At 44.2% G+C, this 16,661-nt stretch overlaps 1 protein-coding gene across 9 annotated transcripts in view; it reads left to right on the forward strand.

Annotated features, from left to right (window-relative positions):
• Window positions 1–16,661, forward strand: part of ADAM23 (ADAM metallopeptidase domain 23) — an 889,186-nt gene that overhangs the window by 708,951 nt on the left and 163,574 nt on the right. For all 9 annotated transcript variants that reach the window (XM_073541893.1, XM_073541894.1, XM_073541897.1 and 6 more), the window contains exons 18-19: window positions 3,353–3,433; window positions 6,543–6,593. In XM_073541893.1, the coding sequence (XP_073397994.1) occupies window positions 3,353–3,433; window positions 6,543–6,593 (132 nt within the window). The remainder of the gene's footprint in view (window positions 1–3,352; window positions 3,434–6,542; window positions 6,594–16,661) is intronic.

Genomic DNA, 16,661 nt, shown 5'->3' on the forward strand with positions numbered 1-16,661 from the left:
GGGTTAGGGTTGGGTTTAGCTTTGGGATTAGGGTTAGGGGTGTGTTAGGGTTAGGTTTGTGGTTACGGTTATGGTTAGGGTTGGGATTAGGGTTAGGGGTGTGTTGGGGTTAGGGTTGGAGTCAGAAATGGGGGGTTTCCATTGTTTGGGCACATCAGGGGCTCTCCAAACGCGACATGGCGTCTGATCTCAATTCCAGCCAATTCTGCGTTGAAAAAGTCAAATGGTGCTCCTTCCCTTCTGAGCTCTGATGTGTGCCCAAACAGTGATTTACCCCCACATATGGGATATCAGCGTATTCAGGACAAATTGGACAACTTTTGGGATCCAATTTCTCCTGTTACCCTTGTGAAAATAAAGAATTGGGGGCAAAAAGATCATTTTCGTGAAAAAAATATTCATTTTTATTTTTACGGCTCTACGTTATAAACGTCCGTGAAGCACTTGGGGGTTCAAAGTGTTCACCACACATTTAGATAACTTCCTTAGGGGGTCTAGTTTCCAAAATGGGGTCAATGGTGGGGGATTTCCACTGTTTAGGCACATCAGGGGCTCTCCAAATGCGACATGGCGTCCAATCTCAATTCCAGCCAATTTTGCATTGAAAAAGTCAAACGGCGCTCCTTCCCTTCTGAGCTCTGCTGTGCGCCCAAACATTGGTTCTCCCCCACTTATGGGGTATTAGCTTACTCAGGACAAATTGGACAACAACTTTTGGGATCCACTTTCTCCTGTTACCCTTGGGAAAATAAAATATTGGTGTTAGGGTTGGGGCTAAAGTTAGGGTTAGGGTTTAGGGTTGGGGCTAGAGTTGGGGTTAAGGTTTTGATTATGCTTATGGTTGGGATTAAAGTTAGGGTTGGGGTTAGGGGTTTGTTAGGGTTAGGTTTGTGGTTAGGGTTATGGTTAGGGTTGGGTTTATAGGGTTAGGGGTGTGTTGGGGTTAGGGTTGGAGTTAGAATTGGGGGATTTCCACTGTTTAGTCACATCAGGGGCTCTCCAAACGCGATATGGTGTCCAATCTCAATTCCAGCCATTTCTGTGTTGAAAAAGTCAAACGGTGCTCCTTCCCTTTCCAGCTCTGCTGTGCGCCCAAACAGGGATTTACCCGCAACATATGGGATATCGGCGAACTCAGAACAAATTAGACAACAACTTTTGGGTTCAATTTCTCCTGTTACCCTTGTGAAAATAAAAAATTGGGGCGAAAAGATAATTTTTGTGAAAGAAAATGAGTTTTTATTTTTGCGGCTCTACATTATAAACTTCTGCGAAGCACTTGGGGGTTCAGTTACCCTTGGTAAAATAAAAAAAAATTGGATCTGAAGTTAATTTTTTGTGAAAAAATGTTAAATGTTGATTATTTTTTTTTAAGCATTCCAAAAATTCCTGTGAAGCACCTGAAGGGTTAATAAACTTCTTAAATGTGGTTTTGAGCACCTTCAGGGGTGCAGTTTCTAGAATAGTGTCACTTTAGATTTTCTATCATATAGACCCCTCAAAGTGACTTCAAATGTGATGTGGTCCCTTAAAAAAATTGGTGTTGTAAAAATGAGAAACCCTTATAACTTCCTAACAAAAAAAATTGGTTCCAAAATTGTGCTGATATAAAGTAAACATGTGGGACATGTTAATTATTATGTATTTTGTGACATATGTAATACCATGGCCGCCGGGGGGTAGCTTCTGCGGCCGCTCCAATATTCACTGTGCTGGAGGCTGTTTCATCACCGGTATGCTGTTCACTTTGAGGACCCGATTGACTGCAGACAGAGGCTGGAAGCAACTTTAACAACTCAGCTTTATTCTCTTCAGGGCACAGCATATCCACAATGGCTACAGGACTCTTTACTCGGTAACAGCAATACATCTTCATCTACAGCAGTATGTCACTTCACACATATGCACCACACAGGCAAGCTGACACGTCACACGGAGCACGATGAACACGGAACACTTCCCTTCTTCCAGAGCCCGACTTCAGCCCACGAAGGTACCCGACTTTTCCGTTAAGGCTCACCCGCCTTAAGGCATTGTTGCTCCTGTTCGTGTCCTAGATTCACAGCTCACTAAACTCTCCACAACGCTTCTGTACTCCAGCTGCTACTCCCACAGGGACTTTCCCACGGACCTCCCTGGCTTTCAATTCTCCAGACACAGGCTGGACTCAATGGACAGGCTTGGGTTGTCACTTCAGCTCTTGCTTGCTAGCTGACTTGACCGACGAGACTCCTTCTCCTGTCTCGCTAGCCTTACAGTCCCCAGTCCCTGACTGCAAGGCCTCCAGCACCACTATGTGCTGGCTACTGCTGTAGGCACTCCGCTGTTCTGCACTCTTGTCCTGTCTTGTTCACTACCCCCAGCTCAACTAACTCTTGGAGGGAAATCTATCTCCTTTGCTCCTGTCTAGCCACTCCTCTAAGTTAACCCCTAAGCAGTCTTCTCACTAGTTGAGCTTTGTGCCCCCATCTAGTGTCCCTTTTCTAATACTAAGCCTGACTTATCTAACACACACAAACACACACACACACACAACATGCATACTGCACACAGAATATTATTATTGTGCAATTGTATAGCGCCATTTATTCCATGGCGCTTTACATGTGAAAAGAGGAAATATAGACAAGTATAATAAACATGTGTAAGACAAAGGACACACAAGTACATAAGGAGAGGGGACCCTGCCCGCGAGGGCTTACAGTCTACAGGTATGGGTGAGGATACAGTAGGAGAGGGTAGAGCAGGTCATGCGGTGGTTCAGTAGACCGAGGATCATTGCAAGCTGTAGGCTTGTCGGAACAAGTGGGTCTTCAGGTTCTTCTTGAAAGTTTCCGTTGATGGTGAGAGTCTGATGTGTTGCGGCAGAGAGTTCCAGAGTATGGGGGAAGCACGGGAGAAGTCTTGTATGCAGTTGTGGAAAGAAGAGATAAGGGGAGAGTAGAGAAGGAGATCTTCATACAGATCTCCTGGAGAATATACAACAATATCAACATATGCAGGGCAAAGCCCTTGCCCTCTTTTCACATATCTCTGTGATTTAAGGGTATGAAAATTCAAAGTTGGAAAATTGCAAAATTTTCTAAATTTTCACTAAATTTCCGTTTTTTTCACAAATAAACGCAAGTCATATCAAAGAAATTTTACCACTATGATGAAGTACAATATGTCACAAGAAAACAATGTTAGAATCACCGGGATCCATGGAAGCGTTCCAGAGTTATTACCTCATAAAGGGACAGTGTTCAGAATTGTAAAAATTCACCTTTTCATTAACATGCAAACCACCCTTGGGGTAAAGGGGTTAAGAGTAGACTATTGTGTTTTTCTAAATTCTGTGATACCTTTACAGTTCCTTCCACGGGAATATGACTGTCGTTACGCTGTTAATGAATGTGACATCACAGAACACTGCACTGGAGACTCAGGCCAGGTAACTCAGGCTAATCGTTTTATAGTACCTGTATAGCCTGTTCCCTTCCCAAGTACTACGTGCCGAGCCTGCAGCCAAGCAAATTCATGTAAATCTGAAATGCAATTATTTTTGTCATGTCCAAAATAATTATGATTTCTGAAAATTAAGTTGTCATATACACTTTTCAACGATAAAATTGCAGCACCCAGAGGAAATAGTTGTGGAATTATGGAATTCACAAGATTGATAGACATGTAAATTATATATAAATGATGAAAAAATGGAAACAAAATTTTCAAAACATCATGATTTATTCAGTATCGAATATGACCCCCATGCTCAGAAATCCCTCACTTACATGCCTTGATTGCTATCACTGAGGTTATTAATGGTTGTCTGCGAAATGTTCTGCCATAGAATCATAGAATCGTAGAGTTGGAAGGGACCTCCTGGACCAATTGGTCCAACCCCCTGCTCAAAGCAGGATTCGCTAAATCATCCAAGACAGTTGTCTGTCCAGCCTCTGTTTGAAGACTTCCATTGAAGGCGAACTCACCACTTCTGGTGGCAGCCCGTTCCACTCATTGATCACTCTAACTGTGAAAAAGTTTTTTCTAATATCTAATCTGTGTCTCCTCCCATTCAGTTTCATCCCATTGCTTCTAGTCTTTCCTTGTGCAAATGAGAATAAAGATGATCCCTCTACAATGTGACAGCCCTTGAGATATTTGTAGACAGCTATTAAGTCTCCTCTCAGTCTTCTCTTTTGCAAGCTAAACATACCCAAATCATGCAACCTTTCCTCATAAGATAGGGTTTGCAGACCGGTCACCATTCTGGTCGCTCTTTTCTGAACTTGCTCCAGTTTGTTGATGTCTTTTTTAAAATGTGGCGCCCAAAACTGGACACAGTATTCCAGATGAGGTCTGACCAAAGAAGAGTAGAGGGCAGTAATGACTTCACGTGATCTAGACTGTATGCTTCTGTTAATACATCCTAGAATTGCATTTGCCTTTTTTGCTGCTGCATCACACTGTTGACTCATATTCAGTCTGTGATCTATTAGTATACCCAAGTATTTTTCACATGTGCTGTTGCTTAGCACTATTCCTCTCATTCTGTATATGCTTTTTTCATTTTTATTGCCCAGATGTAGTACTTTGCATTTTTCCCTGTTAAAACCATTCTGTTAGTTGCTGCCCACTGCTCCAGTTTATTTATATCTTTTTGAATCCTCTCGCTCTCTTCTCTAGTATTAGCTATCCCTTCTAGCTCTGTGTCATCAGCAAATTTAATCAGTTTACCTTCAATTCCTTCATCTAAATCGTTGATAAAGATGTTGAACAATACAGGGCCCAGGACTGAGCCCTGTGGTACCCCACTTGAGACATTCTTCCAACTGGATGTGCAGCCATTTACAACCACTCTTTGGGTCCGATCACTAAGCCAGTTATGAATCCACCTAACAGTTGCCTTGTCCATTCCATACCTAGTCATTTTTTCAATAAGGATTATGTAAGATACTTTGTCAAATGCTTTGCTGAAGTCAAGATATACTATATCTACAGCATTTCCCTGATCCACCCAATCCGTGATTCCGTCATAGAAGGAAATTAAGTTAGTCTGACATGACTCATTAGTTACAAACGCATGCTGACTCTGTTTAATCACTTCATTCTTATCCAGGTACTGACATACATGTTGTTTAATAATTTGCTCAAAGATCTTTCCTGGTATAGAAGTCAGGCTCACCGGCCTATAGTTGCCTGGGTCCACCTTCTTTCCCTTTTTGAAGATAGGAACAACATTTACTCTTCTCCAGTCTTCTGGGACTTCTCCTGTTCTCCAAGAAATTTCAAAGATAAAGGAGAGGGGTTCAAAAATTTCTTCTGCTATCTCCTTTAGGGGTGTAATTCATCTGGACCTGGAGACTTGAATTCATTTAGGTTAGCTAAGTGTTTCCTCACTATCTTTCTGTTTATAGATATCCTGGATTCTTCTATTTCCTTAATAGGACAGTGAAGAACAGTTGATGTTACATTTCCTTTCTGAGAGAAAACAGATGCAAAATAGGAATTTAAAAGTTCGGCCTTCTCAACACCTGTCTTACCACTTCATCACTGTCATCATGTAAAAACCCTATAGCATCTTTGACTTTTCTTTTACTTTTGACATATCCCCAAAATCCTTTATTATTGCTTTTGACGTCTCTGCCAAAGATCCTTTGCTGGCAGCTCCCTGTGCCATTGCCGAAAAATGACGTACCAGATGTGCTCGATGGGAAACAAGTCTGGAAACATTGCAGGGCATAGTAGCACAGTTTGGGTCACACAGGTTGCTTACATTATCTTGAGGGACTTGCGACCTGGAGTTGTCATGTCGAAAAATGACCCCTGGGACACTTTGGAGGAATGGCTGTACGTACTACTGATTTCCCCACCAAATCAAAATAATGCTGAGCTGTTAGTGTACCTCAAATGAAAGCTAAAGGGGTCCAGCTACTGTACATTATGCCACCCCATACCAATATCCTGGGAAAAGAACCTGAGCGATGTTTCCATGTGAAAACCTTTTCATAGGGTTGCCCAACTTGCTCTCATGAATAATTTTCAGCTATTATTGCATCCAGGGCGATAGCGGGATTCATCGCTTAAGTCGATTGATCTCCATTCCAGCCTCCTTATCTCCTTTTCAGCCTTTGCTCAGACCACGTGAGCAATGTTGTGAAGACTACTTCACGTGGGAATATCACACTAGTCCTACTCCTTCAATTATGGTGTGGGTTGGCATAATGTATAGAAGCCCGACTATTCTAAATTCACTAACAGCATGCCAAGGTATGTAAGCGTGTATATTTACGCACATTTTGTGGTGCTCATACTCAATGCTGAATAAATTGAGATATTTTGAAAATTTTGCTTCCATTTTTAAATTGTTTGCATGTCATTAACATGTCTATCCATCCTGTGACTTCTTTAATTCCATGACTTTTCCTTCTTGGTGTTGCAATTTTAATGTTGAGGAGTTTAGAAATAGAAAGCGTAGAAACAGTATGTTTGAGTAAGATACTTTTTCACTTCTTTTTTTATCACAGAATGTTCAACTATACCATGTTTTGTGTTCATAGTGTCCGCCTAATCTTCGTAAACAAGATGGATATGCCTGCGACTCAAATCAGGTAACAAAATCTAAAATCTACAGTGGGTATGGAAAGTATTCAGACCCCTTTAAATTTTTCACTTCAAAAAGTTCATTTTTTTCCTCATTAATGTACACTCTGCACCCCATCTTGACTGAAAAAAAACAGAAATGTAGAATGTTTTGCAAATTTATTAAAAAATATAAATAAATAAAAAGAAAAACTGAAATATCACATGGTCATAAGTATTCAGACCCTTTGCTCAGTATGGAGTAGATGCACCCTTTTGAGCTAGTACAGTCATGAGTCTTCTTGGGAATGATGCAACAAGTTTTTCACACCTGGATTTGGGGATCCTCTGACATTCTTTCTTGCAGGTCCTCTCCAGTTCCATCAAGTTGGATGGTGAACGTTGGTGGACAACCATTTTCAGGTCTTTCCAGACATGCTCAATTGGGTTTAGGTCAGGGCTCTGGCTGGGCCAGTCAATAATGTTCACAGAGTTGTTCTGAAGCCACTCCTTTGTTATTTTAGCTGTGTGCTTAGGGTCATTGTCTTGATGGAAGGTGAACCTTCAGCCAAATCTGAGGTCCAGAGCACTCTGGAAGAGGTTTTCATCCAGGATATCTCTGTACTTGGCCGCATTCATGTTTCCGTCAATTGCAAAGAGTCGTCCTGTCCCTGCAGCTGAAAAACACCCCCATAGCATGATCCTGCCACCACCATGTTTCACTGTTGGAATTGTATTGGGCAGGTGATGAGCAGTGCCTGCTTTTCCCCACACATACCACTTAGAATTATCACCAAAAGTTCTATCTTCGTCTCATCAGACCAGAGAATCTTCTTTCTCATAGTCTGGGAGTCCTTCATGTGTTTTTTAGCAAACTCTGTGCGGGTTTTCATATGTCTAGCACTGAGGAGAGGCTTCCATCGGGCCACTCTGCCCTAAAGGCCCGACTAGTGGAGGGCTGCAGTGATAGTTGACTTTGTGAAATTTTATCCCTTCTCCCTACTGCATCTGTGGAGCTCAGCTACAGTGATCTTGGGGTTCTTCTTTACCTCTCACACCAAGACTCTTCTTCCACGATTGCTCAGTTTGGCTGGACAGCCAGGTCTAGGAAGACTTCTGGTGGTCACAAACTTCTTCGATATACTGTAAGGATTATGAAGGCTACTGTGCTCTTAGGAACCTTGAGTACTCCAGAAATTATTTTGTAACCTTGGCCAGATCTGTGCCTTGCCACAATTCTGTCTCTGAGCTCCTTGGCCAGTTCCTTTGACCTCATGATTCTCATTTGGTCTGACATGCACTGTTAGCTGTGAGGTCTTATATAGACAGGTGTGTGCTTTTACAAATCAAGTCCTATCAGTTTAATTAAACACAGCTGGACTCCAATGAAGGAATAGAACCATCTCAAGGTAGTATCACAAGGAAATGGACAGCATGTGACTTAAATATGAGTGTCTGAATACTTATGACCTCGTGATATTTCAGGGTTCTTTTTTATAAATTTGCAAAAATTTCTACATTTCTGTTTTTTACAGTCAAGATGGGGTGCAGAGTGTACATTTAATGAGAAAAAAAATGAGCTTTTTTGAATTTATCAAATGGCTGTAATGAAACAAAGAGTGAACAATTTAAAGGGGTCTGAATACTTTCCGTACCCACTGCAGTTACATAAACTATACATTGGGCTATTTCCCATACAGTAATTTCACGATTGGGATTTTTTCATTTCTTCCTTCTTTGATATTGTCTTTAGGCCCAATTCATCATTGTATTTATGACAGTGTTTTTCCTGAATTATTGACATTTTGATTTGTGACAAATTCACCTAATGATTTGCATCTTTTTTCAAGTTGCCATTTGTGCTTTAGTTAGTTTTCTGATATTTTGCGTCAGATGTGTGGTTTTTCTAGATATTTTACACAGAGTCATGAAATGCGACTTTTTAAAAAGTTGCAAAATGAGCAACTTTTCTAAAAAGTTACAAAAACAGTTTTAAAGGCAGAGCAGATTTAAAGTTGGGGCTTTGTGCTAAATTTATGAATTACGGTACATGCACACTTTGATAAATATGGTGCAGAAAACATCAGTTAAACCCACAAGATAAAAAAGAAAATTGAATTAAAAAGAGTGCAAATAAAGAATCTGGCCATTTAGTTTTAAAATGATTATAAACATATAACCTTGTTATGATAAAACCTTACAACTTCTTAATATACCCTTATTCGGAATAACACCAAAAAAGGTACCCGAAAATTAAGAGATCCAGCAATATTATAGAAAAATGTTTTTATTATTACAATATTTTAATACATAATAAACAGCAATGCCCAATGGAAGACACAACAAAAACACTGATATCGCCACTCTGATTTATAGCAAAAAATACCAATTTATACAAAATGAAAGTTTTATAGTTTATATTAATATATATTATAAAGAACAGTGTCTATACAAAACCTTTATTAATATGCCACATGTTCCCCTAATATAAGATGACAAATATATCACTACCAAGGTAATACCTATTGTAGTAAAAAACAATCACTATGTCCATGGCGATGTGAAGCAAACAATTTGCGGCTATAAAATTGGAAAACGCTAATATAATTAGCCTAAGTGGTTCAAAAGAACTTTATTAGTATGTCACATATTCCCCCATGTAAACTGACAAATATATTACTGCCGAGGTAATCCCTATTATAATAAAAGAGCAATAACTATGCCCATGGCGATGTATAGCAAAAAAATCATGGCCATAAATTGAAGGGCGCTTATAATAATAGTCTGGGTAAGTCCAATAAAAGTATTGGACATGAGAGAAATATAAAATTACCTTTAAGTAAGTGGAACATTGGTGGTGCAGTGTAGCGTGTAGCGTGTCTTCCCTCACCCCTACGCGCGTTTCGCATGGGCTTCTTCACGCCCCCGGAAGAAGCCTGTGCGAAACGCGCGTAGGGGTGAGGGAGGACACGCTACACTGCGCCACCAATGTTCCACCTACTTAAAGGTAATTTTATATTTCTCTCATGTCCAATACTTTTATTGGAATTACCCAGACTATTATTATAAGCGCCCTTCAATTTATGGCCATGATTTTTTTGCTATACATCGCCATGGGCATAGCTATTGCTCTTTTATTATAATAGGGATTACCTCGGCAGTAATATATTTGTCAGTTTACATGGGGGAATATGTGACATACTAATAAAGTTCTTTTGAACCACTTAGGCTAATTATATTAGCGTTTTCCAATTTTATAGCCGCGAATTGTTTGCTTCACATCGCCATGGACATAGTGATTGTTTTTTACTACAATAGGTATTACCTTGGTAGTGATATATTTGTCATCTTATATTAGGGGAACATGTGGCATATTAATAAAGGTTTTGTATAGACACTGTTCTTTATAATATATATTAATATAAACTATAAAACTTTCATTTTGTATAAATTGGTATTTTTTGCTATAAATCAGAGTGGCGATATCAGTGTTTTTGTTGTGACTTCCATTGGGCATTGCTGTTTATTATGTATTAAAATATTGTAATAATAAAAACATTTTTCTATAATATTGCTGGATCTCTTAATTTTCAGGTACCTTTTTTGGTGTTATTCCGAATAAGGGTTTTTTGATTTATGCATTTAAGTGCCAGCTCCTTGTTTAGTATTTATAAGGACACTCTTTATTTAATAACTTCTTAATATAGCCATACACTCATAGTTGCCTACTTCTGTAGAAAACTTTATAGAGGACAGGGATCATTATAAAAGAAAGAACTAGTACTCAACTCATCAGTGGGATTTTTTAAAAATGCAGCGTGCTTTAGGTTTGACTTTTTCTTCCCATCTATGTTCAAGGGTAGGCTTCAAAACAGAACTTCAAAATTGTTAGTGTCCCGGTTGGATGAGGCAAGCCTTCAGGAGTGGACACTCTGGATCGTGGCCCCGAGGGCCCCTGGGTGAGCAACCAGGTGAAGCCGACCCCTATACAGGGATCGTTAGGAGCAGACCCAGAGGTTCGGATACCACAATAGCCGGTACCAAGAGGGGCGGCTCGGAAAGGACCGGAGTAGCACAGAGGGTGAGGACAATGAAACAACTGGACAAAGCAGGATATGGGAGACAGACTGGAGCAGGACTGCAGGGAGAGGAGCATGGTTGGCTGGACGAAGTAGGGTCACAGGAGACAGGACCGGAGCAGGCACTGCTGAGGACAGGAACGGGTGGCTGGATGGAGCAGGGACATAGGAGGCAGGACCAGAGCAGAGACTGCTGAAGACAGGCACGGGTGGCAAGATGGAGCAAGGACACAGGAGGCAGGACCGGAGCAGGACTGCAAGGAGAGGAGCAAGGGAGAGCGTGATCAGCAGGGATACAGAGGAGCTGGCGTAAAGTATGTATGAAACACAAAGATCAGGCACCTCCAATACAGGAGGGTGGCCTGATATACCCAGGGATAGTCTCCCATTGTGGTCCGGCGGTGCTTCCGGTTCAGGACACCGCCGGAGCACAAGGGAGAGGAGGGAGACGCGACCTATGGCACATGCGCATAGCATGCAGTGACGCCATCGGCTGCGGACCAGTCAGAGGAGGACGCCGCATCTGCCAGCCGGTGAGAGGCTGCGGTGGAGGGGGAAGGTGAGTGACAGGAGCCGTGACAGTACCCTCTCTCTTAAGCCGCCCCCGCCCTGAGATTGGCTAAAAATCTCCTGAGAATGCGGGAAGCATTGATATTCTCCCGGGGTTCCCAGGACCTCTCCTGAGGCCCAAAGCCCTTCCAGTCAATAAGGAAAAAAGTTCTCCCTCTGACCCTCTTCATAGCAAGAATATCTCTTACCTCGAAGATGTTGTCGGTACCCAGCAGCTGAGACACGGGGTCTGGTGCGGAGTGAAAATGGTTTAGTACCACAGATTTCAGGAGGTAGACATGGAAGGTGTTCGGGATTCGGAGCGAAGCAGGCAACCTCAATTTGTAGGTGACATCATTGACACGTCCAAGGATTTTAAAAGGACCGATGTACCGCAGACCCAACTTGTACGAGGGCAACTTTAGCCGGATATACTTGGATGAGAGCCAGACTTTCTCCCCGGTACGATACGGTGGAGGATCCAGTCTCCTCTTGTCGGCGTGATTCTTCATCCGATCACCGGCTCTCTTGAGTGCCGTGTTTGTCTCTGCCCAGATCTTGGAAAACTCTGAGGACAAGGAGTTGGCTGCAGGTACCTCTGAAGCGGGGGTTACGGGAAGAGGAACATTAGGATGTCGGCCAAACACAATAAAGAACGGAGACTTTGTTGAGGATTCACTAGTATGGTTGTTGTAAGCGAACTCAGCCCAGGGGAGAAGGTCAAACCAGTCATTTTGGTGGGTGTTGGAAAAATGATGCAAGTACCCGGTCAAGGTCTGGTTAGTTCGCTCCACCTGCCCATTCGACTGCGGATGGTAGGCAGAGGAGAAATCTAGTGATACATCCACGAGCTCACAAAGTGCCCGCCAAAACCTGGAAGTGAACTGAACTCCTCGGTCAGACACTATACGTCGAGGTAGTCCATTGGGTCTGAAGATCTGATGGATGAAGACCTTGGCTAGCTCAGGAGCTGAGGGCAGTCCGGTCAAAGGGATAAAATGTGCCATCTTGGAGAAACGGTCTACCACCACCAGGACCACAGTGCAACCAGATGAACGGGGCAGGTCAGTGATGAAATCCATGGTGATGTGTTGCCAGGGCACCGCAGGGACCGGTAATGGAAGCAACAAGCTAGATGGAGGTCATCGTGGTACTTTGTTTTTTTGCGCAGGAAGGACAAGAAGCAAGGAAATCAACTATGTCTTCGCGAAGAGTAGGCCACCAGTAGTGACGAAAAATGAGAGCGATCGTTTTCTTGATCCTGGCATGACCAGCCAGCTTGGAGGAATGACCCCAGAGTAAGACCCTTCCTTTGACATCCTCTGGCACGAAAGTCTTGCCTAGAGGTGGAGAAGGCAGATTCACAGGAGCCATGGTGATGATTTTAGCAGGTTCAATAATGTGTGAAGGCTCCTCCAGTGTCTCAGTTGGCTGGAAGAACCTGGATAAGGCATCGGCTTTAGTGTTCTTGTTGCCTGGGAGGAAGTGGAGCTTGAAATCAAAGCGGGCAGAAAATAAGGACCACCTGGCCTGCCAAGGATTGAGTCTCTGGGTGGACTGGAGATAGGACAAGTTTTTGTGGTCAGAGTAAATTACAAAGGGATGGACAGACCCCTCCAGGAGATGATGCCATTCTTCCAGAGCCAATTTTATGGCTAATATTTCACGGTCGCCAATCGAGTAATTGCACTCCGATGGGGGTAAAGCCTTGGAAAAGAATCCACAGGGGTGCAGTCGACCAGAGGAGGATTTCTGGGACAGTACTGCCCCCGGCTCCTGTTGAAGAGGCGTCCACATCAAGCATCAAAGGTCTGCTTCTCTCGGGACGGTGCAAAACCAGAGCTGTAGAAAATGCCCGTTTTAGAGTCTGAAAGGCTTCTTCAGCTTCCGTAGTCCAAGAATTGTGGTTTGACCCCTTTCGGGTAAGGGCGGAAATGGACTTGGTTATTGAGGAAAAATGAGGAATAAATTGTCTGTAGTAATTGGCAAATCCGAGAAACCGTTGTATTGCCTTTGCTCAGACAGGACGAGGTCATGTGAGAATGGCGGACAGTTTTTCGGGATCCATCCTCAATCCAGCGTCGGAGATAATATAACCCAGAAATGGCAAAGAAGTCTGTTCAAAAAGACACTTTTCAATCTTAGCCTACAAACGATTCTCCCAAAGACGCTGTAGTACCAGGCGAACACTCCTTCTATGGGAAGAAAGTTCCGGTGAGAACACAAGTATGTCGTCCAAGTACACTACGACACAGGAAAACACGAGGTCCAGGAAGATCTCATTTACGAATTCTTGAAACACAGTGGGAGCATTGCAGAGACCAAAGGGCATGACTAGGTACTCGTAATGGCTGTCACGAGTGTTAAAGGCGATCCTCCACTTATCGCCTGCGTGGATACGGATCAGATTGTAGGCTCCTCTAAGGTCTAGTTTGGAGAAAATCCGGGCCCCTCTGAGGTGATCAAAGAATTCCGGAATGAGTGGAAGAGGGTTCCTATTCTTGATTGTGATATTATTCAAACCCCTATAGTCAATGCACGGCCGCAGGGATCCGTCCTTCTTTTTAACAAAGAAAAAACCGACTCCCGCGGGAGGGGAAGATTTCCGTATAAAACCCTTGGCCAGATTCTCCCGGACATACTCGGACATGGCTAGGGTCTCTGCAGGAGATAGTGGGTAAATCCTACCCCTAGGAGGAGTGGAGCCAGCGATTAGTTCAATCGGTCAGTCAAAAGGCCGTGCGGAGGAAGGGTCTCTGCTTCTTTCTTATCAAAGACATCTAAATAGGAGCAGTAGGCTGAGGGAAGCCCCGAGAGATCAGGAGGCGGCCGTGAGGTAGCAGAAAGATGAGTAGGGTTCAGGCATCTGGAATACTGTATCGAGTTTTGGGCGCCACATTTTAAAAAAGACATCAACAAACTGGAGCAAGTTCAGAAAAGAGCGACCAGAATGGTGACCTGTCTGCAAACCCTGTCTTATGAGGAAAGGTTGCAGGATTTGGGAATGTTTAGCTTGCAGAAGAGAAGACTGAGAGGAGACTTAATAGCTGTCTACAAATATCTCAAGGGCTGTCACATTGTAGAAAGATCATCTTTATTCTCATTTGCACAAGGAAAGACTAGAAGCAATGGGATGAAACTGAATGGGAGGAGACACAGATTAGATATTAGAAAAAACTTTTTCACAGTTAGGGTACCGTTACACCTAGCGACTCACCAGCGATCCCGACCAGCGATATGACGCGGTCAGGATTGCTGGTGAATCGCTGGGTGGTCGCTAGTGAGCTGCCACTCAGGCAGATCTCATCAGCAACATCGCAGGGGACGGGGATCACTACTTACCTGTCATACGCGGCGATCCTGCGTCCTCCCGCCCGGCTCCACGCGTCGCTCGTCGTCACAGCAGGAAGCGCCGCAGGAAGTGACCGACGAGGAATGGTCCAGCAGCTTCTAGCGCGATCAGCGATAACCAGCGCGGGAGCCGGTCGGAGGTATCACATGCAGCGATATCGCTAGCAGTATCGCTGCAACGTCACAAAATCGGTGACTTTACAGCGATATTGCTAGCGATATCACAGTGTGTAACGGGGGCTTTAGAGTGATCAATGAGTGGAACAGGCTACCACGAGAGGTGGTGAGTTCTCCTTCAATAGAAGTCTTCAAACAGAGGCTGGACAGACATCTGTCTGGGATGATTTAACGAATCCTGCTTTGAGCAGGGGGTTGGACCAGATGGCCCAGGAGGTCCCTTCCAACTCTACGATTCATGGCACAATTGTCCCCAGCGGAGCACTTCACCCGAAGACCAGTCGAGAACTGGCTGGTGTGTCCTTAGCCAAGGGAGTCCAAGTAAAATTGCATGGGACAGATTAGGCAATACATAAAAGGCCATCTTTTCTTGATGTAAGGCTCTGACTTGCAGCTCCATCTCCTCAGTGATCGTAGTGACTGTCTTTTGTAGAGGTCTGCTGTCCACTGAAGCCACTAACCAAGGATTTGGTAGGGTAATGACAGGAATATGGTACTTGTCTACCTCTTCACGCCTGATGAAGTTACTTGCAGAACCCGAATCCACGTAGGCCACCTCGGACCCACGTCTCCGACCTGAAACCAAAAGAACAGACATAGTGAGGAGAGTTGAGAGGAATTACTAGCACCTAGGGAGGCTTCTCTTACTTGACCTAGGTGGATGAATTTCCTGGTCTCTCAGGACAGGAACGGAGAAAATGCGAAGTCCCTCCGCAATAGAAACATAGACCTTGCACCCTTCTCTCCCTGCAATGAACTTCAGCCAACTTGAGATGATCCATCTGCATGGCTTCGGCAGGGGGAGCAGAAGGAGTCCCGGCTGGACAGGGATTAGAGGACTGGCTGAGAGAAAGTAGCGGTCTAGTGGACCTCCTGTCCCTAGCCGACACCCGGGCGCACTCCTGGAATCGTAAATCTATGCGGGTAGCCAGGGAGATAAGATCTTCCAGAGTGGTCGGGGTATCCCAACCCGCAAGCTCATCCTTTATCCTGCCTGAGAGACCACTCCAGAATTCCCCAACCAGTGCTGCGTTATTCCAACCTAGTTCAGAGGAAAGAGTATGGAAGCGAATGGCATATTGTGCGACCGTGAGGGAACCCGGGTGGAGATTAAAAAGGAACTCGGTAAGTGAGGCTAACCAGCCTGGCTCATCAAAGACCCTGCGAAAGGTTTCCATGAAGATCGGAAGGCTCGAAACTACAGAATCGTCCCGTTCCCAGAGGGGGTTCAGCCAGGACAGGGCCTCCCCTTCCAAATGGGACATAATAAAGGCCACTTTGGCCCGGTCAGAGGGGTATTACTGAGGTAACAATTCAAAGTGGAATCTACACTGGTTTAAGATACCCCTGCAGAGTTTGGGGTCGCCACTAAACCAGGTGGCTTGGTGAGGTAAGGGGAAAGGAGAGAAGGGGAAACATGAAATAAAGTCTGTGCCGTGGCGGCAGATTGGAGAGCCACCAAGCGGTTATCGACAGAGGCCATATAGGTTAAAATATGGGCCTAGGTATTCCGCTGCTGACCCAGCTCCTGTTGAAGACTTGCCAGCTGAGTGGCATTTCCCGAGTCGGCGGCCTGCAGAGCCAACAGGCGAGAGTCCATGGACTTCATAACAGACATTATGGTCCCTGGTTCTCCCGCAAAAAGAGCAACTCTTTTTGGGTGGTAGCAGAGGCACCGGCGGGATCCATGGCCTGATCTTACTGTTAGCATCCTGGCTGGATGAGGCAAGGCACCAGGAGTGGACCCTCTTGATCGTGGCACCGAGGTCCCCTGGGTGAGCAACCAGGTGAAGCTGACCCCTATACAGGAATCGTTAGGAGCAGGCCCAGAGGTTCGGATACCACGATAGCCGGTACCAAAAGGGGCGGCTCAGAAAGGACTGGAGTAGCACTGAGGGCGAGGACCATGAGACAACTGGACGAAGCAGGATACAGGAGACA

This window comes from Dendrobates tinctorius, unplaced genomic scaffold (assembly GCF_039654945.1).
Source record: "Dendrobates tinctorius isolate UK_male_01 unplaced genomic scaffold, ASM3965494v1 ptg000125l, whole genome shotgun sequence".
NCBI lineage: Eukaryota > Metazoa > Chordata > Amphibia > Anura > Dendrobatidae > Dendrobates > Dendrobates tinctorius.